The sequence below is a fragment of the Scyliorhinus torazame genome, chromosome 1 (genome assembly GCF_047496885.1).
Source record: "Scyliorhinus torazame isolate Kashiwa2021f chromosome 1, sScyTor2.1, whole genome shotgun sequence".
NCBI lineage: Eukaryota > Metazoa > Chordata > Chondrichthyes > Carcharhiniformes > Scyliorhinidae > Scyliorhinus > Scyliorhinus torazame.
The window spans coordinates 378,950,624-378,976,980 of record NC_092707.1 but is presented as its reverse complement, the minus strand read 5'-3'; the positions used below and the strand labels follow the sequence as shown (position 1 = coordinate 378,976,980).

The following is a 26,357-nucleotide window of genomic DNA, read 5'->3' as shown; positions in this document are numbered from 1 at the left end:
ATCTTTCTAATGAAAATAATCCTAATCTACTCAACCTCGCTTCATAGCTAGCGCCCTCCATACCAGGCAACATCCTGGTGAACCTCCTCTGCACCCTCTCCAAAGCAACCACATCCTTTTGTGGCGACCAGAACTATACGCAGTATTCCAAATGTGGCCGAACCAAAGTCTTCTACAACTGTAACATGACCTGCCAACTCTTGTACTCAATATCCCTTCCGATGAAGGAAAGCATGCCGTATGCCTTCTTGACCCTCTATCGACCTGCGCAGCCACCTTCAGGGTACAATGGACCTGAACACTCGGATCTCTCTGTACATCAATTTTCCCCAGGGCTTTTTCATTTACCGTATAGTTTGCTCTTGAATTGGATCTTCCAAAATGCATCACCTCGCATTTGCCCGGATTGAACTCCATCTGCCATTTCTCCGCCCCACTCTCCAATCTATCAATATTCTGCTGTATTTTCTGACAGTCCCCTTCACTATCTGCTACTCCACCAATCTTAGTGTCATCTGCAAACTTGCTAATCAGACCACCTATACCTTCCTCCAGATCATTTATGTATATCACAAACAACAGTGGTCCCAGCACGGATCCCTGTGGAACAACACTGGTCACAGTTCTCCATTTTGAGAAATTCCCTTCCACTACTACTCTGTCTCGTTGCCCAGCCAGTTCTTTTTCCATCTAGCTAGTACACACTGGACCCCGAGTCTTCACTTTCTCCATCAACCTACCATGGGGAACCTTATCAAACGCCTTACTGAAGTCCATGTATATGACATCTTCAGCCCTTCCCTCATCAATCAACTTTGTCACTTCCTCAAAGAATTCTATTAAATTGGTAAGACATGACCTTCCCTGCACAAAACCATGTTGCCTATCACTGATAAGCCCATTTTCTTCCAAATGGGAATAGATCCTATCCCTCAGTATCTTCTCCAGCAGCTTCCCTACCACTGACGTCAGGCTCACCGGGCTATAATTACCTGGATTATCCCTGCTACCCTTATTAAACAAGGGGGTATTCTTTGGGGGTTGTATTTGAATTAATGGTTGCTAAGATGTTCACTATGTTTTAAAAAGGTTAACTTGAGTTCATAGAATAAACATTATTTTGCTTTTAAAAATACTTTTCATTTCTGCTGTACCACACCTGTAGAGTGGGCCGTGTGCTCCCCATACCGCAGCCTATTACAAGTTGTGGGTCGGGTGAACTCCACAACTTTGGGGTTCTCTAAACCCTGGCCCATAACAAGTGTCCCAGCTTTGCTTGTTTTTGTACCAATTTGGGTCAGTGACATTTCTTTCTTCAATACATTTCATCCTACATGTTAACTGAAATATTCAATAAGATGAGCAAGTAATTTCCCAATAAGGACATATGCATGGAAATAAAATTAGACATAACGGCTCTTAATAAAATTATTTCGCTTTTGGATGTGGGTAACATTGGTTAAAGGTTAAACATTGACCAACCCTGGTTTGCCCTTTAGGGCATTGAGTCAAACTACAGATTTAACAGTAATGATGAATAGGCCAAATCAGGTAGCTTCTCTTCCTTAAAGGTTTATGGCACTGTAGGATTATGTCAATTCAGAAATATTTTCCTCTCCTCTGCAGTGGAGCTCTAGGCCTGGTGGAACTGAAGGCTATGGTTGTATTTCAAATGCACCAAAATCATGTGAGTATTATGGTTTCATCTTTCCTGTGTATTTGTTTCTCAACTTACAAACCTATGCAAATCTTTTGTACAAAGGATCTAATGTCCAGTGACTGCTAATTCTTATTTCAAGCTGAAGCATTACTAAAATCCAGAGCGATAAGACACCTTTTTATACTGCCACTTTTTTGGTTCAGATTCTAAGTACCTTTTGCACTCCAAATCTGGTACATTCATTCCCATAATAAATCAAAGACCTATTAAAAGTAGTTTGATAGCTTGTAGCACTTATACCCAGACAAGCTTGTAGATTTATGCTGCCACCCCAGGACTGAATCACAATCCATACTCTGTTCAGTATTTTGTATGAGACATTTAAACGAGTAAAAATGTGCCCGCCAGGTTGAACATAAACAATAGGAGTAGGCCATTGCGGCTGATCTGACTGTGGCCTTAACTTCACTTCCCTGCCTGCTCTCTCACTCCAACCCATGGTAACTCTTGACTTCCTAGTCTATTCAAAAAAACTGCCGTAACTCAGCCTTGAATATATTCAATAATCCAGCCTTCATAGCTCTCGGGCAAAGAGAATTTCAAAGACTAATGGCCCTTCATTTCCGTGTTAATTGGGAGACACCTTATTTTGAGATATGCCCCTAGTTCCAGATTTCCCTCATGAGGGGAATCATCCTCTGCATCTACCCTGTCAGGCCTTTCAGAATCTTATGTTTCAATAAGACCACGTCTCTAAAGGCTCAATCTTTCCTCATAAGACAACCCCTTCATCCCGGGAATCAACTTGGTGAGCCTTCTATAAATTGCCTCCACTAGAAGTATATCCTTCCTTGGAGACCAAAAGTGTATGCAGTATTCCAGGTGCGGTCTCACCAATGCCTGGTACAGTTGGAATAAGACTTCCCAACTTTTATACTTTGTAATAAAGTTCAAAGGATGGACACGATCAAAAACCAGCTGAGCTAATCATTGTTTATGGGACCTGATTCTGCGCAACTTCCTTGCCTCCGTATGAGACACTCCAATTCAAAAGTATTAAATGATTGTAAAGTGCTTTGCAAAGTTGTCAGTATGTAATGAGACAATGTGTAAAAATATTTTTTTTCTTATTGAAACGTTACAGAATTTATAATTTTAATCCATATTGTTGCAGTTATTAGACCACTAATGGATCACCCTCACACAAGAAACATAAAGAAAAGTGATCCTGTAGCAAAGTAAGTGCTGAATTTTTTAGTCACTTCCAGGATTACACTGTTCTAAACTTTTAATTCATGTTGTTTATGTCTTGATCTTCCATTTCACTATTCTCTGCAATTTTTAGATTCGCTTCTAGGAAGTGCAAATATCCTTTCCTTTTGTCACCTTAGTTCCCACCCTACCTTCTAGGCCATTCTCTTTGGGACATTTTTGTTCAATATTTCATCTCACCCCATTGCCTGGACTCCAGATATTTTGTGTGAGAGAAATGTGCTGTATTCAATGTTCAGCGAAGCAAATGCCTACTTTGCCACGTCTATTTTGTTTACCTCTGTAATCTTGATTTGACTTTCAATTCTCACAAACCGCTTTCTCTCTAATCCATGTTATACCACTCAACTCTAAGTTCAGGAACTGTAACTTTTTGATGCACAGTCTTCTGGCCTAATAGTTGATCTTTAACGATATATCCAAGCATAGTTCGGGAGAGAAAATAACTTGGCCTACAGAGTCTTTGACCAGTTCTGTGTTCTGCTGTTTTTAATAAAAAATGTCATTTCTGTTCATTTGTCTTCACTTTTAGGATTTTTGTGTTCTTTCATTGTTGCAGGTACATGTTTTTAAACACTTGTTCGATTATTCAACTCATAGCTCCCTTTGACAATACTCCATTTATTTTGATCAGTGCTGTCAGATGCTGACATGCTGCCACATTTTCAGTAGTGCAATTTTATTTCTTATTCTGAACATCAAGCTTATTCAATAGGGGTCATGACAAAACTTTACAAAAATATTTTTGACATTAATCTTGTATCCGCATAAGTTTTATGGTCAGTTGAAAATTAATTTTTTGATGATCAAATTCTCAAATGTTTGCCCTTTTTAGGGGACACGTGTGTAGCAAAAAGTAAAAGTATTGAGTTGCTTTATAATGGTCAAATTTGTGCTTGTGAAAGCCACTCAATATTACTCCTGGAATGCATCACCTTGGAGTGAGGACAAAAATCTTACTGGAATTCCCTTACCAATAGGATGACTTTAATTTCAGCCTGGTGATAATCTCTACACTTTAGGTGACTGTTTGAGCAGAGATTTCACTATGTATATGCAATTGTCTTTTTAAGGTATTTTGAATATAAACGAAACTGGGAAACATTCAAAGCTCCTGGAGAAAAAGATAGGAAAGAATTGCGATGGGGAATAAGGGTATGTATCTTTAATCCTTTACCAGAACACAATTTCATGATGTCAGCACTCTTAAATAATCATTTCATGTATAACTTGTTCTTCCCAGGAACAAATGTTTTATAAGAACCAACTACCTCTTGTGAGTAGTCTATTTTCTTTTCACTTTCACTGTGTCTTTTCCCAACGAATGTAAGCCCAATTCTCGTGAATTATGGTGGTCACATTTAAAGTTAAAATAATGGCATATATACAATATAAATATATCTTGCTGATTTAGTATTTTATAATACCTTGCATTTGCAATTTACATTTAAAGCATCTTCACTGATTATTGGAATAAGTTGACACACTTGATGTGCATTTCATCTATAACTATTGAGTTGTAAATGTTGTGAATTTAGTTCTATTAACATCTTCTTTGAATTCACCCCACTGTAGAAACCTCAACACATTTATGTTCCAAATGACTACATTGTACCAACAGAGAAGAAAAGGTCTGCATTACGGTGGCAAATTAGACATGAACTAGCGAGTGGAACCATTCCACAGAAGTTTTTCTGTCCTTTTTAGTAACTTAAATGACCTCTTTTTGTAATTGACTAAACATAAATTGCACAATGAAGTCAAAGATTTTATTGAATCATAAAAGTAATCTTTTCTGAATATGTTTTTCGCATAATTCTTAAGGAAAGTCTTTGTAAGGTAGCTTGAATGGATAGAGGGGGGAGAATCTGGTATCATGCCATAGCAGCTTCTTCTCTAGAAAACGAACTGCATCCAATGTTAGAACCAAGGTTTCGTGTTTCAGCATGCTGTGAACATTCAGCCCTGAAAGACAATAAACAAAAATCCAGACTAATTTGGAGACAGCTTTCCATGTCAGCATAAAGTGCAATTTGAAAATAGGAAATGACCCCGCTTTTCCAGAGTAGTGATGTCGCTTACCAAGTTTTGAATGCTGTAATCGTAATCCTTTAGTAAGATTACCATGTATTATAGTTTATTTGCTCAGGCTTTTATCATATTACATGGGTCATTAAATATAACCATACTGTCAGGATTTCATTGAAAACTAGTGTAAAATGAAACGGGGAAGTAAATAAAAATAGATGAATGGAAAGAAATCCAAAATCATGTATACTATTCATGTTTAAATTGTTCGGTTTACTGAAACATAAAATAAATTCACTATTGTAGCGAGTCATTTAGGAATTCCTGTTTTGAAAAGCATACTGTTGCACTATGGGATGCATTTGCCTACTGAGCCACTGGGTGAATGAAAGTATGTTGCACGTTATGTCACCATGGATTTGGGACGAATGAATTTGAAATTCTTAATTTAATTTTGGACCAAGCAATGAGAAATGCAAAAGAAACAAAATCTTACCTATAACAGGCATTACTGTTACAGTTTTAGAATATTGTGTTGCTGCTAAAATATTTTCTGGCATATCTTCATTACTAAAGAAATGAACAATAAGTAAATCAATTTCACAATACATATACATTGAATACAGCGATTTGTGGACATTGGTTGACAGTGCAGGAATAGGTGACTATTTCAAAGAGCACCAAATACAAGCATTCTTCTTTTCAATGTTACCCAGCTAAATTACACATTTGCAGAATCCCCTAAAAAGATTTACTTTGAACTAATTTTTGACTTTCTGGTTTATCATTTGGCTGGTTTCTTTTTTTTAATTTTTAAAAATAATTTTTATTAAAGGTTTTCATAAAATGAAAAAGGAACCCAACAGGGTTAAGTACAACACACAGTCCAGAAAAACAACCCCCTTCCCCTCCCCTGCACATAAATAATAAATTAACATTAACATCCCAACTTAATACAACCCCTCAGATGGCTAGTTTCTTTTAATGGATGCTTTGTGCAGTTGTAGTTTGTATGGCAGATAATGTTTGAGGAACACCCATAAAGTCAAACATTCCTACTGAAGGAATTTCATACTACATCAGATAGCTACACCTTACAGAAAAGATTATTTATTCTATAAATGGAGGCACTAAACTGCAGGACTGCATTTATTGTCCATTGCTACTTAGTTCTTTGTGATAAAATCAATAGCTACGCTGGAAACTCACCTCCATTTTATGAGTGAACTTGCCAAGTCACTGAGGGTTTGTACAGGTAAGCAGTACTAGTTCCTGAAGATTAGTGAAGCTGTTGGTTCTTACAATCACTCCACTTACCATGGTAGAACTGTAACTGATTACCTTACTGTCCAGTATCTACCTGCAGCACTCTGCTACCCTGTATATTTGGAATAGTGTGATTCAAATAAAATACATTTCAACTTTCTTCAAACTAACCTATTTGGTAGGTTGTTTTGAATTTTCCTGTGTGATGATATATTAACCAGCTAAAACTTGGATCAAATGGCCATTACAACTGCACAGTGAAAGAATTCAATTCCGATATGGTGCATTTATAAAAGCCAGTAATGGCAAAATTGCATCTAAATGATCTTTTATAACAGATTTTAAAAACCTGAACTAATTTTCAGTGAAAAGTTATAAACCCTATCCTTATAGGAGATTCACAAATACTTACACATCTACAATAAGGACAGAATCTCCCCAATGTCGATACTGTGCCAAGTCAAGAAGATATTGAAGATCTGGGCTGGGCATCTCGAGGGAATCAATAATGTGAAGGTAATCCTAAATATACAAGCAATATTATAGTAAGTACAACACAAGTGGTATAAAAAATATTAGTGAGCAAAATAATTAAAACACTATCAAATGTTGATATTCCATGATATAGCTTTGCTAACAATTAGACTGGGAAATATTGCTTTAGTTTTTATTATTAGTTTTTTGAATTCAAATGTCTGGCATGGTTTGGAAGACGCGGAGAACAACCTCTACTATGAACAATGGCATAGAATCAACTGGAGCTATATTTACACACTAGACAGATTGGGGGAGGGGGGCAAAGAGGAGAGAGAAGGGGTTAGTTCAGTTGTCTAGATGGCTGCAGTGTGATGCAGCATCATGCCAACAATTTCAGCTGACTGGTAGTTTATGGAGGTCTGTCTCCTTGCTTTGCCCCACTCTTGCAAAATGGCTCTCAAATCGAATGGATAGAGATGCCCATTATCCTTTGTGGACTATGAAGAAAGACAGGCGAAGACTCAAGTGGCTGGATAAATGATCTTGTTAATTGTATCAATTGATGTTCAATATATATATATATATATATATATATAGGTATGTGCCCAGACACAAAGGGACTACATCAGGAAGTTTGTACCCATAATGTTTCACTAAATAAATCTATACCAAGCTCTAGAATTCCCTCCATTCTGCCTGTCTCCTCAAACATACTCTCAACAAGCATTACATCATCTGGCCTAATATCTCATATGGCACTGACAATTTTTATTTTGATGCTGCTCCTGTGATACAGCTCAATGTTTTAAACAACAATAATCTCATTACAAATGAGCATTCAAACACAATTTTTGATATATTCTCTCTTCTCTGTGGAATATAAGGAAAGTAGGAAGGGACTTAAGCAAGGAGTCAGGAGGGCTAAAAGGGTTCACGAAAAGTCATTGGCAAATGACTTAGGGCAGCACGGTAGCATAGTGGTTAGCATAATTGCTTCACAGCTCCAGGGTCCCAGGTTCGATTCCCGGCTTGGGTCACTGTCTGTGCGGAGTCTGCACGTTCTCCCCGTGTGTGCGTGGGTTTCCTCCCACAGTCCAAAGACGTGCAGGTTAGGTGGATTGGCCATGCTAAATTGCCCTTAGTGTCCAAAATTGGCCTTAGGGTTGGTTGAGTGGGGTTACTGGGTTATGGGGATAGGGTGGTGTGGGCCTCGGTAGGGTGCTCTTTCCAAGAGCCGGTGCAGACTCGATGGGCTGAATGGCCTCCTTCTGCACTGTAAATTCTATGATTCTATGAAATAGGGTTAAGGAAAATCCCAAGGCTTTTTACACGTTCATAAAAAGCAAGAGGGTAGCCAGGGAAAGGGTTGGTCCACTGAAGGACAGGCGAGGGAATCTACGTGGAGCCAGAAGAAATGGGTGAGGTACTAAATGAATACTTTGCATCAGCATTTACCAAAGAGAAGGAATTGTTGGATGTTGAGTCTGGAGAAGGGTGTGTAGATAGCCTGGGTCACATTTGAGATCCAAAAAGACAAGGTGTTGGGCGTCTTGAAAAATATTAAGGTAGATAAGTCCACAGGGCCTGATGGGATCTACCCCAGAATACTGAAGGAGGCTAGAGAGGAAATTGCTGAGGCCTTGACAGAAATCTTTGGATCCTCACTGTCTTCAGGGGATGTCCCGGAGGACTGGAGAATAGCCAATGTTGTTCCTTTGTTTAAGAAGGGTAGCAAGGATAATCCAGGGAACTACAGGCCGGTGAGCCTTATGACAGTGGTAGGGATCTTACTGGAGAGAATTCTTCGAGACAGGATCTACTCCCATTTGGAAGCAAGGTTTTGTGAAGGGGAGGTCGTGTCTCACTAACTTGATAAAGAGTTTTCGAGGAGGTCACAAAGACGGTTGATGCAGGTAGGGCAGTGGATGTTGTCTATATGGACTTCAGTAAGGCCTTTGACAAGGTCCCTCATGGCAGACTGGTACAAAAGGTGAAGTCACACAGGACCGGGGTGAGCTGGCAAGATGGATACAGAACTGGCTAGGTCATAGAAGACAGAGTAGCAATGGAAGGGTGCTTTTCTTTAAAAAAAAAATGTATTAAAGTTTTTTAACACAAATTTTCACCCTTCCAAACAATAATCCCCCCCCGTAACAAAATAACAAGCAATCGCACAGAGCAAGATATATACATGGTAAAATTATATGTTACATAGCTTTGCACACTGGCTTTCTCCCGCACGTGCCAGTTTCCCCAACCCTTCATGTTATCTCTTGCTCATCCACCCTCCCAGGCAATCCCCCATTTCCCCCCCCCCTCCCAGGACGTCTCTCCTTCCCCTAGGTTGCTGCTGACCGACCTTCCTCTAACGCTCCGCGAGATAGTCTAGGAACGATTGCCACCGACTGTAGAACCCCTGCGCAGACTTAATCTTCTCCAGCTATGTCATTTATCCAGGCCTCCATGCTGGGGGGCTTCGCCTCCTTCCACATTAGCAAGATCCTTTGCCGGGCTACTACGGATGCAATGGCCAGAATGCCGGCCTCTTTCGCCTCTGCACTCCCGGCTCGTCCACTGCTCCAAATATTGCTAGCCCCCAGCTTGGCTTGACCTGGACTTTCACCACCTGAGATATTGCTCCTGCCACTCCTCTCCAGAACCCCTCCACCTCCAGTGCCGGGCATGACCAAAACATACGGACATGGTTTGCCGGGCTCCCTGAGCACCTCCCACATCTGTCGCACCTCCCACATCTGTCCTCCACCCCAAAGAACCTACTCAACCTCGCCCCCATCAAGTGCGCTCTGTGAACCACCTTAAATTGTATCAGACTGAGCCTGGCACATGAGGATGAATTAACCCTACCTAGGGCATTAGCCCACAGACCTTCCTCAATCTCCTCCCCCAGCTCCTCCTCCCATTTACCCTTCAGCTCCTCTACCAGCGCTTCCCCCTCTTTCATTTCCTGGTGTATTGCCGACACCTTGCCCTCCCCGACCCATACACCCGAGATCACCCTGTCTTGAATTTCTTGTGCCGGGAGCAACGGGAATTCCCTCACCTGCATATATCTAAAGGCATTTCCCGGGGGTAACTCAAACCTCTCCTCCAGTGCCCCTAGGCTCGCAAACGTCCCGTCAATGAACAGGTCCCCCATTCTTCTAATCCCCGCCCGATGCCAGCTTTGAAACCCCCCGTCCATCTTCCCTGGGACAAACCGGTGGTTACCCCTGATCGGGGACCACACCGAGGCTCCCATTGCATCCCTGTGCCGTCTCCACTGGCCCCAGATCCTTAGCGTTGCCGCCACCACCGGGCTCGTGGTGTACCTTGTCGGCGAGAGCGGCAGCGGTGCCGTCACCAACGCCCCCAGGCTCGTTCCTTTGCAGGATGCCATCTTCATCCTCTTCCATGTCGCCCCCTCTCCCTCCATCACCCACTTGCGGATCATTGCCACATTTGCTGCCCAGTAGTAGCTCCCTAGGTTTGGCAGCGCCAACCCTCCTCGGTCCCTACTGCGTTCCAGGAACCTCCTCCTTACCCTCGGGGTCCTATTCGCCCACACAAACCCCATAATACTCCAACCTACTCTCTTAAAAAAGGCCTTGGTGATCACGATGGGAAGGCACTGAAACACAAACAGAAACCTCGGAAGGACCACCATTTTGACCGACTGCACTCTACCCGCTAGCGAGAGCGGTAACATGTCCCACCTTTTGAAGTCCTCCTCCATTTGCTCCACCAACCTCGTCAGATTCAGTTTATGTAGGGCCCCCCAACTCCTGGCTATCTGGATCCCCAGATACCGAAAGCTCCCCTCCGCCCTCCTCAGCGGTAGATCCCCTATCCCTCTTTCTTGGTCCCCTGCCTGTAATACAACGAGCTCACTCTTCCCTACATTGAGCTTATAGCCCGAAAACTCCCCAAACTCCCTTAGAGTCTGCATGACCTCCACCATCCCCTCCATTGGATCCGCCACGTACAGCAACAGGTCATCCGCATAAAGCGACACCCGATGCTCTTCTCCCCCTCGGACCACCCCCTCCATTTACTAGACTCTCTCAATGACATGGCCACGGGTTCGATCGCCAATGCAAACAACAGGGGGCACCCCTGCCTCGTCCCTCGGTACAGCCGAAAGTACTCCGACCTCTGCCGGTTCGTCACTACACTCGCCACCGGGGCTCTGTAAAGGAGCTTAACCCAACTGATAAACCCTCCCCCAAACCTACGCACCTCCCAGAGGTACTCCCACTCTACTCGGTCAAAGGCCTTCTCCGTGTCCATAGCTGCCACTATCTCCGCCTCTCCCTCCTCCGATGGCATCATTATCACATTTAATTGCCTGCCCTTTACGAATCCCGTCTGGTCCTCGTGGATCACCCCCGGGACACAGTCCTCGATCCTCGTGGCCAGCACTTTTGCCAGCAACTTAGCATCCACATTGAGGAGCGAGATCGGCCTGTACGATCCACATTGCAGTGGGTCCTTGTCCTGCTTTAGGACCAAAGAAATCGTCGCTTCCGACATGGTCGGGGGCAGGGTCCTCCTCTCTTCCCTCATTAAAGGTCCTCACTAGTAGCGGGGCCAACGGGTCTACGTACTTCCTGTAGAACTCCACCGGGAACCCGTCCGGTCCCGGGGCCTTCCCTGCCTGCATACTCCCCAAACCCTTGCTCAGCTCCTCCAACCCAGTTGGTGCCCCCAAACCAGCCACCTCTTGCTCCTCCACCCTCGGGAATCTCAGTTGGTCTAGGAATCGTCTCATCCCCTCTACCCCCCGCTGGGGGCTGGGACCTTTACAGCTTTTCATAGAAGGCCTTGAATACCTCGTGTTTTTTTTTTGCACTTCGAACCGTGGCTCCCCTTCCATCTTTGACTCCCCCTATTTCCCTCGCTGCCATCGTCCTACGCAGCTGGTGTGCCAGCATACGGCTAGCCTTTTCCCCATACTCGTAGGTTGCCCCCTGCACCTTCCTCCACTGTGCCTCCGCCTTCCCTGTGGTCAACAGGTCAAACTCCGTCTGGAGCCGTCGTCTTTCCCCAAGTAATCTCTCCTCCGGGGCCTCTGCGTATCTCCTGTCCACTCTTAAAATCTCCCCCACTAACCTCTCCCTTTCCATGCCCTCTGTCTTCTCTCTATGAGCTCTGATGGAGATTAGCTCTCCCCTGATCACCGCCTCCCATACCACCCCCACCCGCACCTCCCCGTTGTCACTGGCCTCCAAGTACCTTTCGATGCACCCCCTCACCTTCCCACACACCACCTCATCTGCCAGCATTCCCACATCCAGCCGCCACAGCGGGCGTTGATCCCTCTCCTCTCCCAGCTCCAGTTCCACCCGGTGCGGGGCGTGATCCGAAACGGCTACGGCCGAATACTCCGTCCCCTCCACCCTCTGGATGAGCGCCCTGCCCAGAACAAAAAATCTATCCGGGAGTAGGCTTTGAGCACATGGGAGAAAAAAGAAAATTCCCTGGCCTGCGGCCTTGCAAACCTCCATGGGTCCACTCCCCCCATCTGATCCATAAACCCCCTAAGCACCTGGGCCACTGCCGGCCTCTTTCCAGTCCTTGATCTGGAGCGGTCCAGTGCTGGGTCCAACACTGTATTGAAGTCCCCTCCCATTATCAGGCCTCCTACCTCCACGTCCGGAATGTGCCCCAACATGCGCTTCATGAATCCAGCATCATCCCAGTTCGGGGCGTATACATTTACCAACACCACCCAATGTCCCTTGCAACCTACCGCTCACCATCACATATCGCCCTCCATTATCCACTACGATAGTCTTGGCCTCAAATGACACCCGCTTCCCCACCAATATTGCCACCCCTCTATTCTTCGCGTCCAGTCCCAAGTGGAATACCTGTCCTACCCATCCCTTCCTTAACCTGACCTGGTCCGCCACCTTCAGATGTGTCTCTTGGAGCATGACCACGTCTGCCTTCAGTCCCTTTAAGTGCGCGAACACTCGGGCCCTCTTCACCAGCCCGTTCAGGCCCCTCACGTTCCACGTTATCAGCCGGATTGGAGGGGCTCTCTCACCGCCCCCCCGCCGCCGACTAGCCATCTCCTTTTCTAGGCCTGTCCCGTGTCCGCGTCTCCCTCACCCTCCAGTCCCCCAGCCGGGGGACCCCCGCCCCGACCACCTCTTCTGTGTCCCATTCCATTTCGGCCAGTGCAGCAGCAACCCTCCCCCCCCCCCCCTCCCCCCGGTAGACCCCTGTCTAGCTTTTTTGCTCCCCCCATATCACTCCCGTAAGTCAGCTGACCCCGGCTTCCCCCGCCGTCCCATTGACCTCCCTGTGTGGGAGTGTCCCAATCAGTATGCGTTCCTCCGTTCCCCTTCCCGCCTTTCTTCCCTCGCGTGGGAAAAACCCCGCGCTTTCCAAAGCCTGTCGCGGCCTTGTCTCTCTCCCCCAGCCCATGTAACATTTCCTGCGCGTGATTGACCCCCTATATACAACAACCATCACACATCAAACCGTTTCACTTCTGGTCCGGTCCATAAAAGTTGAAGGGGGACTTCTCTCTTCCCTTCCCCACGGGTTGTCTTCGTAAAAAATTCCGTTGGGGCTCCTCTAACAAGCCCGAAAGTCCGTGATAGCGGGAGCTGCCGAATCGTGCGGCTTAGCTCCGCATAGCCGCAACCGGAAGTCGAAGGGTGCTTTTCTGATTGGAGGGCTGTGACTAGTGGTGTTCTGCAGGGATTAGTGCTGGGGCCTTTGTTGTTCGTAGTATATATAAATGATTTGGAGGAAAATGTAACTGGTCTGATTAGTAAGTTTGCAGACAACACAAAGGTTGGAATTGCGGATGGCGATGAGGACTGTCAGAGGACACAGTAGGATTTAGATCGTTTGGAGACATGGGCGGCGAGATGGCAGATGGAGTTTAAGCCGGATAAATATGAGGTAATGCATTTTGGAAGGTCTAATGCAGGTAGGGAATATACAGTGAATGGTAGAACCCTCAAGAGTATTGACAGAGAGTCCTTGGCGTACAGATCCACAGGTCGCTGAAAGGGGCACCACAGGTGGAGAAGGTAGTCAAGAAGGCATACGGCATGCTTGCCTTCATTGGCCGGGGCATTGAGTATAAAAATTGGTAAGTCATGTTGCAGCTGTATAGAACCTTAGTTAGGCAATACTTGGAGTATAGTGTTCAATTCTGGTCAGCACACTACCAGAAGGATGTGGAAGCTTTAGAGAGGGCGCAGAAGAGATTTACCAGGATGTTGCTTGGTATGGAGAGCATTAGCTATGAGGAGAGGTTGAATAAACTCTGTCCTCACTGGAACAATGGAGGTTGACGGGCGACCTGATAGAGGTCTGACAAATTATGAGGGGCATAGACAGAGTGGATAGTCAGAGGTGTTTTCCCAGGGTAGAGGGGTCAAATTACTAGGGGGCATAGGTTTTAAGGTGCGAGGGGCAAGGTTTAGAGGAGATGTACGAGGCAAGTTTTTTTACACAAAGGGTAGTGGGTGCCTGGAAGTCGCTGCCGGAGGAGGTGGTGGAAGCAGGGACGATAGTGACTTTTAAGGGGCACCTTGACAGATACATGAATAGGTTGGGAATAGAGGGATACGGAAGTGTAGAAGATTTTAGTTTAGATGGGCAGCATGGTCGGCACAGGCTTGGAGGGCCGAAGGGCCTTTTACTGTGCTGTACTTTTCTTTGTTCTTTTGAGTCATAGCCACAGAAACCAAGGCAAAGAGCAGTCCCCAGAGAGAACAAAAGGTGTGAAAGACCCAACATCAGAGGATAAACTGTGACAGATGTAGATGTGGGGGAGGGGAAGAGCAAACCTCTGTAGCGATTTTCTCAAGTTTGTGAAACCCCACCATGTCGTTAACCCATACCCCCGACTTCGGGGGCTCTGAGTCCCTCCATTCAAGTAGGTTCCATATCACAAATCGGTGCCACACTGACGCCCCCTCCAGCCACATGTGCTGCCGCCACACACTCAGGGCTGCCACTACTACCGGGCTTGTGGAGTTATCTGGTCAACGGGAATGGCAGAGGTGCAGTTAGAAATGCCCCTAAACCCGTGCACCTACACGAGGCTGCCTCCACCCCACTCCCTGACCATCGCTATGTTTGCCGCCCAATGAATTTGCAACTGGCCCCACACCTGCGGGAGATGTTCCCAGACTCGCTGGCTAAGGGTACACTGCCACCCACGCTAGCACAGGCCTCAGTCTCGCTGATACCAAAGATAAAGACCCATCTCACTGCTGAACGCAGCTGCCAAAATACAGGCCAAGATTCTAGCCAAAAGGCTAGAAGACTGCAAGCCTGAGATGGTCACAGCGGACCAGATGGGCTTCGTCAAAGGTAGACAGCTTACTTCGAACATTAAGCGCCTGCTGAACGTGATAATGACCCCATCCGGGGAGAGAACACCAGAGGTGATCGCCTCCCAAGACGCAGAAAAGGCCTTCAACAGAGTCAAATGGAAATACCTCAGTGGTACTGGAGCGGTTCGGGCTTGGAACAGGATTCACCTCCTGGGTAAAACTTCTATATAACGCTCCCATGTCGAGCATGCGGACAAACACCAACTCCCGATGCTTCCAGCTGCACAGGGGCACCAGACCAGGATGCCCACTGTCCCCGCTGCTGTTCGCTCGAGCGATTGAGCCACTAGCAATTGCGCTCAGAGCAGCAAGAAGCTGGAGGGGGATCCAAAGGGGTGGCAGAGAGCACAGTCTCTCTGTATGCAGATGTGCTGCTCCTCTACATTTCTGACCCACAAAGCAGCATGGTCGGAATCATCGCGCTCCTGAAAGAGTTTGGCGCCTTCTCGGGCTACAAACTCAACATGAGCAAAAGCAAGATCTTCCTGGTACACCCACAAGTAGGTGGGGCAGCACTAACGGGACTGCCGTTTAAACAAGCCCAACACAAATTCCGCGACCTTGGGATCCACAAATGGAACCTCACCAGTCTGACAGAGGAAGTATAAAGGACCTGCAAAGATGGAACACACTCCCACTCTCCCTCACGGCGAGAGTCCAGACGATCAAAATGAACGTGTACCTCTTCCTATTCTACATCCCCAAGGCCTTTTTCAAAGCACTAGACAAACTAATCATGGCATTCGTGGGTTGGGGGGAAAGAGAAAGAATGCTAGGATCCCAAGAAGGTCTTACAAAAAACAAAATCCAGGGGGAGGCTAGCCCTCCCAAACCTCCAATTCTACCACAGGGCGGCGACGGCCGAGCAAATAAGGGGATGGATCAAGGAGCCAGAAGCCAAATGGGTGCGCGCTGAGGAGGCCTCCTGCAGGGGGACCTCCCTCCGGGCCCTTGCCATGGCAGCACTACCATCCCCACCCAAAAAACACTCCAGCAGCCCAGTGGTGATAGCCACCCTACAGTCCTGGAACCAACTACGGCAGCAATTTGGCCTGACCAAAATGTCGGGACAAAGCATCCATCTGCAACAATAGGTTCATACCAGCGCTGACTGACGCCACCTTAAAAAGGTGGGGACAGGACTGAGGGACACTTGACAGTCAGGGACCTATACACGGACGGCAGGATCGTAACAATGGACGAACTGACAGAGAAATTCCAGCTAGCCAGGGGGAACGAGCTAACGTACCTGCAACTAAAAAACTTCCTACGAAAGGAGACAAGGACATACCCACGACAGACATTACTGGAAGAGTTACTGGACGCAAGCATACTAGATAAAGGAAACTACAGCGACATATATGACCGACTGGTAGAAGGGGCCGACACCGTACTGGACGCAACAAGAATGAAATGGGAGGAGGACCTGGGAATCGAAATAGGATGGGGACTCTGGAGCAAAGCACTGCATAGGGTCAAGTCCACCTCCATGTGTGCAAGGCTCAGCCTGACGCAACTAAAAGTGGTACATAGAGCCCACTTAACAAGAACCCGTAAGAGTAGGTTCTTCCCGGAGGTGGAGAATAGATGTGAACGGTGCCAAGGAGGCCTGGCCAACCACACACACGTTCTGGTCTTGCCCTAGACTTGTGGAGTACTGGACAGCCTTCTTCGAGGCAATGTCCAAAGTGGTGGGGGTGAGGGTGGAGCCATCCCGAAAGTGGTGGTCTTCGGGGTTTCAGACCAGCCAGATCTATTCCTGGGGCGGAGGGCAGGCGCCCTTGCCTTTGCCTCCCTAGAATCCGGTTCGGCTGGCGGTCAGCAGCACCACCCAAAGCTGCAGACTGGCTGTCCGACCTCTCGGAATCTCTCCAAATGGAGAAAATCAAATTCACCATTCGAGGGTCAGATGACGGCTTCCACAGAACGTGGGAGCCATTCACCCAATTGTTCCGGGACCTGTTTTGTGGCCAACAAACAAGCAGAAGAATAGCCAGGTAGCCAAGAACCAGGGGAAAGTAGCCAAAGCATGAGAGGGAGAGATAGACCGGGAAGGGGGGGACGGGACGGACGGACGACTGCTAAATCTAAGAGGAAGGAAAGGCGAACCATGGGGGGGTGGGGAGAGAGAAAGAGGGAAGAGACAGGGAACAATAGAGGAGAGCCAGGGAGGTGTGGAGGCAGGGAAACGTTAACAAACTTGGCATCCACAGGAACAGAGAAAAAGGGAGAATACAGGCGGAAGACAGGACGGCCGGCTGAAGCGGAAGTGAGCACGAGACAACGGCTGCCAAATCCATCCGGGATAAGCAAGGGACAACACCAGCACCAGACCCATTCGAGTATCGCCCACCGTAATTGTCCCTCCAGCACCCAAATGTATAACTACCCCCCCCACCCCACCACCAACAGATGCCTACTTGGGTGGAAATAATTTTGCCAAGTGTACAGAGTTGCTGCTATTGAGCGGATGCATTATACCCTACTAATTCGATGTTGTTTTTCTCTCGTGTTGTTACTTTTTTTTTCCCTTTGTGATTTGTGTGTGCGCCCTTCTCTTCTACATATATCATATCCTGTGTACATAACGGCAAATATACATTGTTCAAAAACCCAATAAAAAACATTTATAAAAAAAAATTGTTTGCCGCCCAATAATAATTTCTGAGGTTCGGAAGGGCCAGCCCCCCCCTCCAAGCAACATCTTCACCCGCGGGGTTTCCCTGCCCAAACAAATTCACTTTTTTAAAGAACGCCTTGGTGATAGAAATTGGGAGACTCTGAAAGACTAACAGGAACCTCGGGAGCACCGTCATCTTCATTGTCTGCACCCTCCCCACCTCTGACAGCGGGAGCCCATCCCAGCTTCGAAAGTCCCCCCTCATCTGTTCTACCAACCGACCCAGATTCAGCTTGTGCAGCTGCTCCCACTCCCATGCCACCTGGATGCCAAATACCAAAAGTTCCCCCCTATCACCTTGAACTGCATCTCCCCATATCTCTTCTGCCCCTCACCTGAATCGCCAAGACCTCGCTCTTGGTCATATTCAATTTTTTTTTTTAAATTAAAAAAATTAATTAATTTAGAGCACCCAATTATTTATTTTTCCAATTGCGGGGCACTTTAGAGTGGCCAATCCACGTAACCTGCACATCTTTGGATTGTGGGGGTGAAAGCCATGCAGACACGGGGAATGTGCAAACTCCACACGGACAGTGACCCAGGGCCGGAACTCAAACCCGGGTCCTCAGCGCCATAGTCCCAGTGCAGCTCTCCCATATTCAATTTATACCTGAAAACCGATCAAATTCCTCTAATTAATAATCTTTGTCACAAGTAGGCTTACATTAACACTGCAATGAAGTTACTGTGAAAAGCCCCTAGTCGCCACATTCCAGCACCTGTTTGGGTACACAGAGGGAGAATTCAAAATGTCCAAATTACCTAACAGCACGTCTTTCGGGCCTTGTGGGAGGAAACTGGAGCATCCTGGGAAACTCATGCAAACACGGGGAGAATGTGCAGACTCCGCACAGACAGTGAGTGACCCAAGCCGGGAATCGAACGTGGGTCTCTGGAGCTGTGAAGCAACAGTGCTACCCACTGTGCTGCCTAGTATCCCCATAATCCCTCCAATTCCCCCCCAGCGGGTCTGAAATGTACAGAAACAGATTATCCGCACATAGTGAGACCCTGTGTTCCAGCCTCTCGACGTCCTCAGTGCCATCGCCAACGGCTCTATAGCCAGGGCAAACAGCAGTGGGGAAAGTGGACCTCCCTGCCTCATTCCCCCGGTGCAGCCGGAAATAGTCTGAACTTACCCGGTTCATCTGCACACTCGCCACCGGTGCCTGATATAACTGGACCCACCTCAAACCGCCCAGGGCCTCACACAGATATTCCCACTCCACCCGATCAAAGGCCTTCTCTCCGTCCATGGCTACCACCCACCTCTACCTCCCGTCCTTCTGGAGGCATCATGATCACATTAAGTAGCCTCCTGATGTTGGCCGCCCGATGCTCGACTCCAAATTCTTAAGGAAGCCACCATCACTGGGCTTGTAGAGAACCTGGCCAGGGAGAACGGTAGATGGGCCATGACTAGCGCCCTTAAACTTGGACCCACAAAGGATGCCTCCTCCATCTGTCCCCCAGTCCCAAACCCACTGCCTCACTTTCTCAATATTTGCTGCCCAGTCGTAGAACATAAAGTTCAGCAGGGCCAGCCCACTTGATTGTTTATCCCCCACATAAGGCCCTTCGTATCCTGGGGGCGTCTTACCTGCCCAGATAAAGGCAGATATTAGCCTGTTAACCCTCGCGAAAAACTACTTTGGGAGAAAGATTAGGAGACACTGGAACATGAACAAAAACGTCGGTAAAATGTTCATTTTAACTGATTGTATTCTACACACCAGTGACAGTGGGAGGGCTTCCCATCTTTTCAAGTCCCCCTTTATGCCACCAAGCTGGCCAGGTTCAACTTGTGCAATAGGGCCAATCATAGGCCACCTCTATCCCTAAATACCTAAATTTAGACTTGGCCAGTCTGAAAGGTAACTTCCCCAGGTCCACTTCCATCCCCAGGGAGTTGACAGGAAAGACCTCACTCTTGCTCACATTCAACTTGTATCCTAAAAAGGAACTGAACTCCCTTAATAGTGCCATTATCCTGCGTACACTAGAGACATATAGTAACAGATCGTCTGAATGAAGAGACACCCTATGCTCCTTGACACACCCCCCCCCCCACCCACCTTCTATATCCCTCCATCTGGTTGAATACGATGGCCAACAACTCAATTGCCAACATGAACCGTAACAGATACGGTGGGTAACCCTGCCTAGTATCTCTATACAGCCGAAAATATCCAGAACTCACTGCATTGGTTCTTACTGGCTGTGGGGGCCCTATACAGCAGTTTCACCCAGGAAATGAACATTGGCCCAAACTCAAACCGCTCCAGAACCTCAAAGAGGTACCTCCATTCCACTCAATCAAACACCTCCGCGTCCATGGAGATGATTACCTCTGGGGCAGACCCAACTGTCGGCCCTTAACAAATCCCATCAGGTCCTCGGAGACTACCCCTGGCAAGTACCCCTTCACGCACCTAGCCGATACTTTTGCATTGTTTAACAACGAAATGGGTCTATAAGACCAAACTCCAGAGGGCCCTTATACTTCTTCGGGATTACGAGATCAAGGCCTGCACTAGCGTAGCTGTCAGTTCCCCAAGCGCCAGGGAATCTTTAAATGTGGTGCCTGAGCTGCGAACTACTTCTAAAATTCCACCAGGAAACTCCGGGCCATTATCTCCTCCAACCCCTGCCTCCTCCACTCCTGAGAAGACCGATCTGTCCAGGAATTGCCTCATAACCAAATCATCCTCTGGCGGCTCTGATTTATACACCCATTCTATCTCCACATTTTGGGAAGACAACGCCAACACCCATCCCCAGCTCTCTTCCTCCCAACTTTCCCATAACAAACTCTAACGGGGAACATAAGAACTAGGAGCAGGAATAGGCTATCTGGCCCCTCGCGCCTGCTCTGCCATTCAATGAGATCATGGGGAGGGGGAGGGAAAAGAACCACTGTTACCATGAGACAGTAAAAGAACAAAAAAAATGTTCATCTAAAACGAACCAAACCAAAATACATAATCGCACAACTTCCATATCTCAGTTTCAAACAATGTCTATTAGATCTCTCCCAGACCTTTCTTCCTCATGAAGTCATTTGCCTCCTCCGGCATGTTGAAATAATGGTCCTTTGTCTTTATAGATGACCTGCAGCCGAGACAGGTGCACCACACCGAATTGCACCGGGCTCCAATTGAGCGCTGTCTTGGCCTCATTGAAATCCGCTCACTGTTTTGACAATTCTGCCCCACAATCCTGGTAAATTCTTATGGGATGACCCTCCCATTTGCTCTCTATGGTGGCCTTCACCCATTTCAAGATCTGCTCCTTATCTAGGTACCTGCGGAGACGGAATATGACCGCTCACGTTAGATCCCCAGATCTAGGCTTCTCTCTTAACGACCTGTGTGCCAGGTCGACTTCAGGAGGGTACTCTAGGACCTCTCTCCCTCATCAACTTCCCGAGCATCTTCGCCATGTAATCTATGGTGCATGTGCCCTTGATGCCCTCCGACAGCCCAAAGATCCTCAGGTTTTGATGTCTGGATCGGTCCTCCTGATCATCCACCCTGGCCTTCAAAGGTTTCTGAGCTTCCACCAGCATCACCACCTCTGCCTCCAATGGGTCAATCCAGTCACTGTTGACTGCCTCCTCCACCTGAATCTTCAAGCCTTGCGCCTCCATAGGCTTCTCCATCCTTTCCAAGGTCACTCAGATGGGTGCCACCTCCACCTTGATCGCTGTTGTCTACTGGGAGGACAGTGATGACTCTGAGGGCTCCGCCATTGTCTCCACCACTGCGCTATGAGGGCCTTCCATATCCGTTGAGGGGCTTTCATTCGATTTTGGTCAACTTTTATAACAACCAGACATCCCACACCGGAGGAGGAACTGATGTACTTCAAGATCTCACTTTTCTTCCCAAAACTACACCTGTTAATCAGGCAAAAAGGGCCAAAAACAAAATCCCAAGTAGGAGCCATCTTGTGTGCGACAGCTCACCTCATGGCACCATCAGAAATGACATTTTACACTGTTTAAAGGCACTTTGAAAATTCAAGCTTTTGGTAGATGGAAAGATTGTTTCCTGTTTAGAACAAGGATTTTGGACAAAGATCAAATTAAAGAGATCTGGTATATGAGAGCCCAGAGGTTCTTAATGGAGAGCTTATACTGTGGAATTAGTTAATGATTAAAGCAGAGACAACATTGATGGATAGGGGTGTTAGGAAAAGAGGGATAAAGGATGATGGAAACAGAGCAAGTAGAAGGGCTGGTTGTGTGGAGGACAAACACCCAACACTAACTAGATGGGCCCAATGGCCTGTTTATTGCATATACAATAAAAACAAAATGCTGGAAAAGCTCAGCAGTTCCGGCAACTATTATGAAGAGAGAAACAGGGAGTAATGTTTCAAGTCTGCATGGCTCTTCAGAGTTGGAGTCTGAACATACCAATGGTCTGTTTGTTTTGTTGTAATTTTTAGTCTCACACATTTCTTCTTGCTCTGTTCCACATGATGCCCCCTCCCTCTCCACCAATCATTGTATCCACTGGAATTTAGAGGAGGAAGAGGCAACTTTATCAAAACCTTGGAAAATCCTGAGGGGTCTTGACAGAGTGGATGTTTCCTCTTGTGGGAGAATAGAGGTCACAGTTTAAAAATAAGATTGCTCATTTAAGACAGATGAGGAGAAATGTTTTCTGAGGATTGAGAGTATTTGGAACTCCCTTCCTCAAAGGGCAGTGGAAATCTCTGAATATTTGTAAGGCAGAGTTTGATGGATTCTTGATTAACATGAGGGTAGGACAGGAATGTGGGGTTGGATTGGATTGGATTTGTTTGTCACGTATACCAAGGTACAGTGAAAAGTATTTTTCTGCGAGCAGCTCAACAGATCATTAAGTACATGAGAAGAAAAGGGAATAAAAGAAAATACATAATAGGGCAACACAACATATACAATGTAACTACATAAGCACTGGCATCGGATGAAGCATACAGGGTGTAGTGTTAATGAAGTCAGTCCATAAGAGGGTCATTTAGGAGTCTAGTGACAGTGGGGAAGAAGCTGTTTTTGAGTCTGTTCGTGCGTGTTCTCAGACTTCTGTATCTCCTGCCCGATGGAAGAAGTTGGAAGAGTGAGTAAGCCGGGTGGGAGGGATCTTTGATTATACTGCCCGCTTTCCCCAGGCAGCGGGAGGTGTAGATGGAGTCAATGGATGGGAGGCAGGTTCGTGTGATGGACTGGGCGGTGTTCACGACTCTCTGAAGTTTCTTGCGGTCCTGGGCCGAGCAGTTGCCATACCAGGCTGTGATGCAGCCAGATAGGATGCTTTCTATGGTGCATCTGTAAAAGTTGGTAAGGGTTAATGTGGACATGCTGAATTTCCTTAGTTTCCTGAGGAAGTATAGGCGCTGTTGTGCTTTCTTGGTGGTAGCGTCGACGTGGGTGAACCAGGACAGATTTTTGGAGATGTGCACCCCTAGGAATTTGAAACTGCTAACCATCTCTACCTCGGCCCCGTTGATGCTGACAGGGGTGTGTACAGTACTTTGCTTCCTGAAGTCAATTACCAGCTCTTTAGTTTTGCTGGCATTGAGGGAGAGATTGTTGTCGCTACACCACTCCACTAGGTTCTCTATCTCCCTCCTGTATTCGGACTTATCGGTATTCGAGATCCGGCCCCCTATGGTCGTATCATCAACAAACTTGTAGATGGAGTTGGAACCAAGCTTTGCCACGCAGTCGTGTATGTACAGGGGGTAGAGTAGGGGGCTAACTACGCAGCCTTGCGGGGCGCCGGTGTTGAGGACTATTGTGGAGGAGGTGTTGTTGTTCATTCTTACTGATTGTGGTCTGTTGGTCAGAAAATCGAGGATCCAGTTGCAGAGTGGGGAGCCATGTCCTAGGTTTTGGAGCTTTGATAGGAGCTTGGCTGGGATTATGGTGTTGAAGGCGGAGCTGTAGTCAATAAATAGGAGTCTGATGTAGGAGTCCTTGTTTTCGAGATGCTCTAGGGAAGAGTGCAGGGCCAGGGAAATGGTGTCTGATGTGGACCGGTTGCAGCGGTATGCAAATTGCAGTGGATCAAGGCGTTCTGGGAGTATGGAGGTGATGCGCTTCATGATCAACCTCTCGAAGCACTTCATTACGACTGAAGTCAGGGCCACTGGTCGGTAGTCATTGAGGCACGTTGCCTCAAGGTTGAGGTTACAATCAGATCAGCCTAGAAAAGTTACAGCACAGAAGGAGGCCATTCGGCCCATCTTGTCCATGCCAGCCAGAGGACATCCAGGTGCCCTTTCTAATCCCGCCTCCTGCACCCAGTCCATAGCCTTGTAGCTTACAGCACTTAAGGTGCAGATCTTATTGAATGGTGGAGCAGGCTCGAGGGGTCAACTCTTGCTCCTAATTCATATGTTCATATGCAAGTAAAGGGTGGCTCTGGTTTCTTCCTTCAGACACTCTGTCAGGTGCAACAGATTTGTTTCTGTGCCATACTGGGGTAAGTATGTAACAGCACGTCAATTCATCTGGAATAGTGGAGTAAAGAACTGACAAAAACTAACTATTGAAAGGCACTTCACCTAGTAGCTTCCACATTATAATTAAATGAAAATAAATGCTTAACTGTGGAGAGAAACAGCTAACATTCTGGCTTAATGATGATGACTTTTCATCAGAACTAAAATATTAACCCTAGTTCTCTCCGCAGATTCTGCCTAAACTTACGAGTATTTCCAGCAATTTCGGTTTTTATCTTGGATTACCAGCACTTGTAGCATTTTGCTTCTGTATTAATTAATAAAATTGCCGTGGCTAGTTATGCCACCTAGTGGTCACAGCTGAAAAAGGGCTGATTTGAAGATGCCAAAAAGTAAAATTAAGTAGCTATACAGTTAACAAATCAGTTTGAAAGAGTACCAACTAGTCCTTACCTGAGCAAACTTCATAGTGAGAGCCACTTTCAAACCCATAACGCGCACTTTCATGGGCAACATATAATAATAACTAGTTGGACCTCGAGGACCATGGGAAACACCACCTATAAAACAAAACAATTTATTTGATGCTTGACAATCTTTCCAACTTGATTTCCATCGATTATTTTGTTAAAAGAAGCATTAATTTTAATGTATTTATGTTCTATGAACATTGCTCACAACTTCCAAGTGAACAGAATAAATATTAAAAGTAGAGACATGGGAATAGGGAGACAATGGAATGTGTTCTGGATAGTTCTGCAAAAATTCAAATACCATCTGCTGTGTTGTATGCAAATACCTATGATTCCGTTTTAACCTATCCATATTACTGGATGTTTCAGAACTAGGCTTTCCCAATCAATAAAAATAAGTTTATCTGACAGTTCGGGAGCTGGGAATTTGAAGCTAGGGGGGAACTGAATTGGTAGTTTCAGTAGTGTAGTTTAATCTAGACGTTGTGCAGGTTAAGGGGCCGCCCCACCCACTCACATAACTCTGTGGCAGTTAATTGTCAATCACGTAAAGCCTAATTAGGAGGCAATAGCTAGCTATTGTTTTAAAGTTACCAGGTGTGTGAGTCATTTAAGAAGGGGATTTTGAAGCTCTTTGTTTGCACTCCCAGTGCGACAGAGAAGACACATCCCGAGTGAGATACATTGAAGACCGAGTTTGGGAGCTGGGAATTTGAGGCTTGGTGAGAGGAGGTGCTTTTTATCCCTCAATTTGTCTCTCCCAAATTTCCAGGGAGTGGCCTTGCCCAGCTGCAGATGACTACAAGGGAGAGAGCCGATTGGCGAGTAGCAGGTAAGGCAGGCAAGTCTTTTACATCGGAAACGGAGCTGAGCGGTAGAAAACCGGCCTGCAGTCTGGGGTAAGTGGTGTTTGTTTCTGTGTCGCTGAGTGAGAGAAAACCAGCCTGCAGTCTGGGGTAAGTGGTATTTGTTTCTGTGTCTCTGTGCGGGAGAAATCCGGACTGCAGTCTGGGGTAAGTGGTATTTGTGTCTGTGTCTCTGAGCGGGAGAAATCCGGACTGCAGTCTGGGGTAAGTGGTATTTGTGTCTGTGTCTCTGAGCGGGAGAGACCGGGACTGCAGTCTGGGGTAAGTGGTATTTGTGTCTGTGTCTCTGAGCGGGAGAGACCGGGACTGCAGTCTGGGGTAAGTGGTATTTGTGTCTGTGTCTCTGAGCGGGAGAAACCGGGACTGCAGTCTGGGGTAAGTGGTATTTGTGTCTGTGTCTCTGAGCGGGAGAAATCCGGACTGCAGTCTGGGGTAAGTGGTGTTTGTTTCTGTGTCGCTGAGTGAGAGAAAACCGGCCTGCAGTCTGGGGTAAGTGGTATTTGTGTCTGTGTCTCTGAGCGGGAGAAATCCGGACTGCAGTCTGGGGTAAGTGGTATTTGTTTCTGTGTCTCTGAGCGGGAGAAATCCAGACTTCAGTCTGGGGTAAGTGGTATTTGTGTCTGTGTCTCTGAGCGGGAGAGACCGGGACTGCAGTCTGGGGTAAGTGGTATTTGAGTCTGTGTCTCTGAGCGGGAGAAACCGGGACTGCAGTCTGGGGTAAGTGGTATTTGTTTCTGTGTCTCTGAGCGGGAGAAATCCGGACTGCAGTCTGGGGTAAGTGGTATTTGTTTCTGTGTCTCTGAGCGGGAG

General features: G+C 46.7%; 2 protein-coding genes across 4 annotated transcripts in view; one reads left to right on the top strand and one right to left on the bottom strand.

The window, feature by feature from the left end:
• hyls1 (HYLS1 centriolar and ciliogenesis associated) overlaps positions 1-6,396 on the top strand; it is a 40,479-nt gene extending 34,083 nt beyond the window's left edge. For all 3 annotated transcript variants that reach the window (XM_072512091.1, XM_072512099.1, XM_072512083.1), the window contains 5 exons: positions 1,627-1,687; positions 2,835-2,898; positions 4,006-4,087; positions 4,176-4,208; positions 4,508-6,396. In XM_072512091.1, the coding sequence (XP_072368192.1) occupies positions 1,627-1,687; positions 2,835-2,898; positions 4,006-4,087; positions 4,176-4,208; positions 4,508-4,639 (372 nt within the window). In that variant the 3' untranslated portion in view covers positions 4,640-6,396. The remainder of the gene's footprint in view (positions 1-1,626; positions 1,688-2,834; positions 2,899-4,005; positions 4,088-4,175; positions 4,209-4,507) is intronic.
• Positions 4,688-26,357, bottom strand: part of mrpl4 (mitochondrial ribosomal protein L4) — a 66,909-nt gene continuing 45,239 nt past the window's right edge. Inside the window, exons 6-9 of the mRNA XM_072512112.1 lie at positions 24,662-24,768; positions 6,639-6,748; positions 5,457-5,530; positions 4,688-4,897 (exon numbers count right to left, since the gene is read on the bottom strand). Of these exons, the coding sequence (XP_072368213.1) occupies positions 4,752-4,897; positions 5,457-5,530; positions 6,639-6,748; positions 24,662-24,768 (437 nt within the window). The 3' untranslated portion in view covers positions 4,688-4,751. The remainder of the gene's footprint in view (positions 4,898-5,456; positions 5,531-6,638; positions 6,749-24,661; positions 24,769-26,357) is intronic.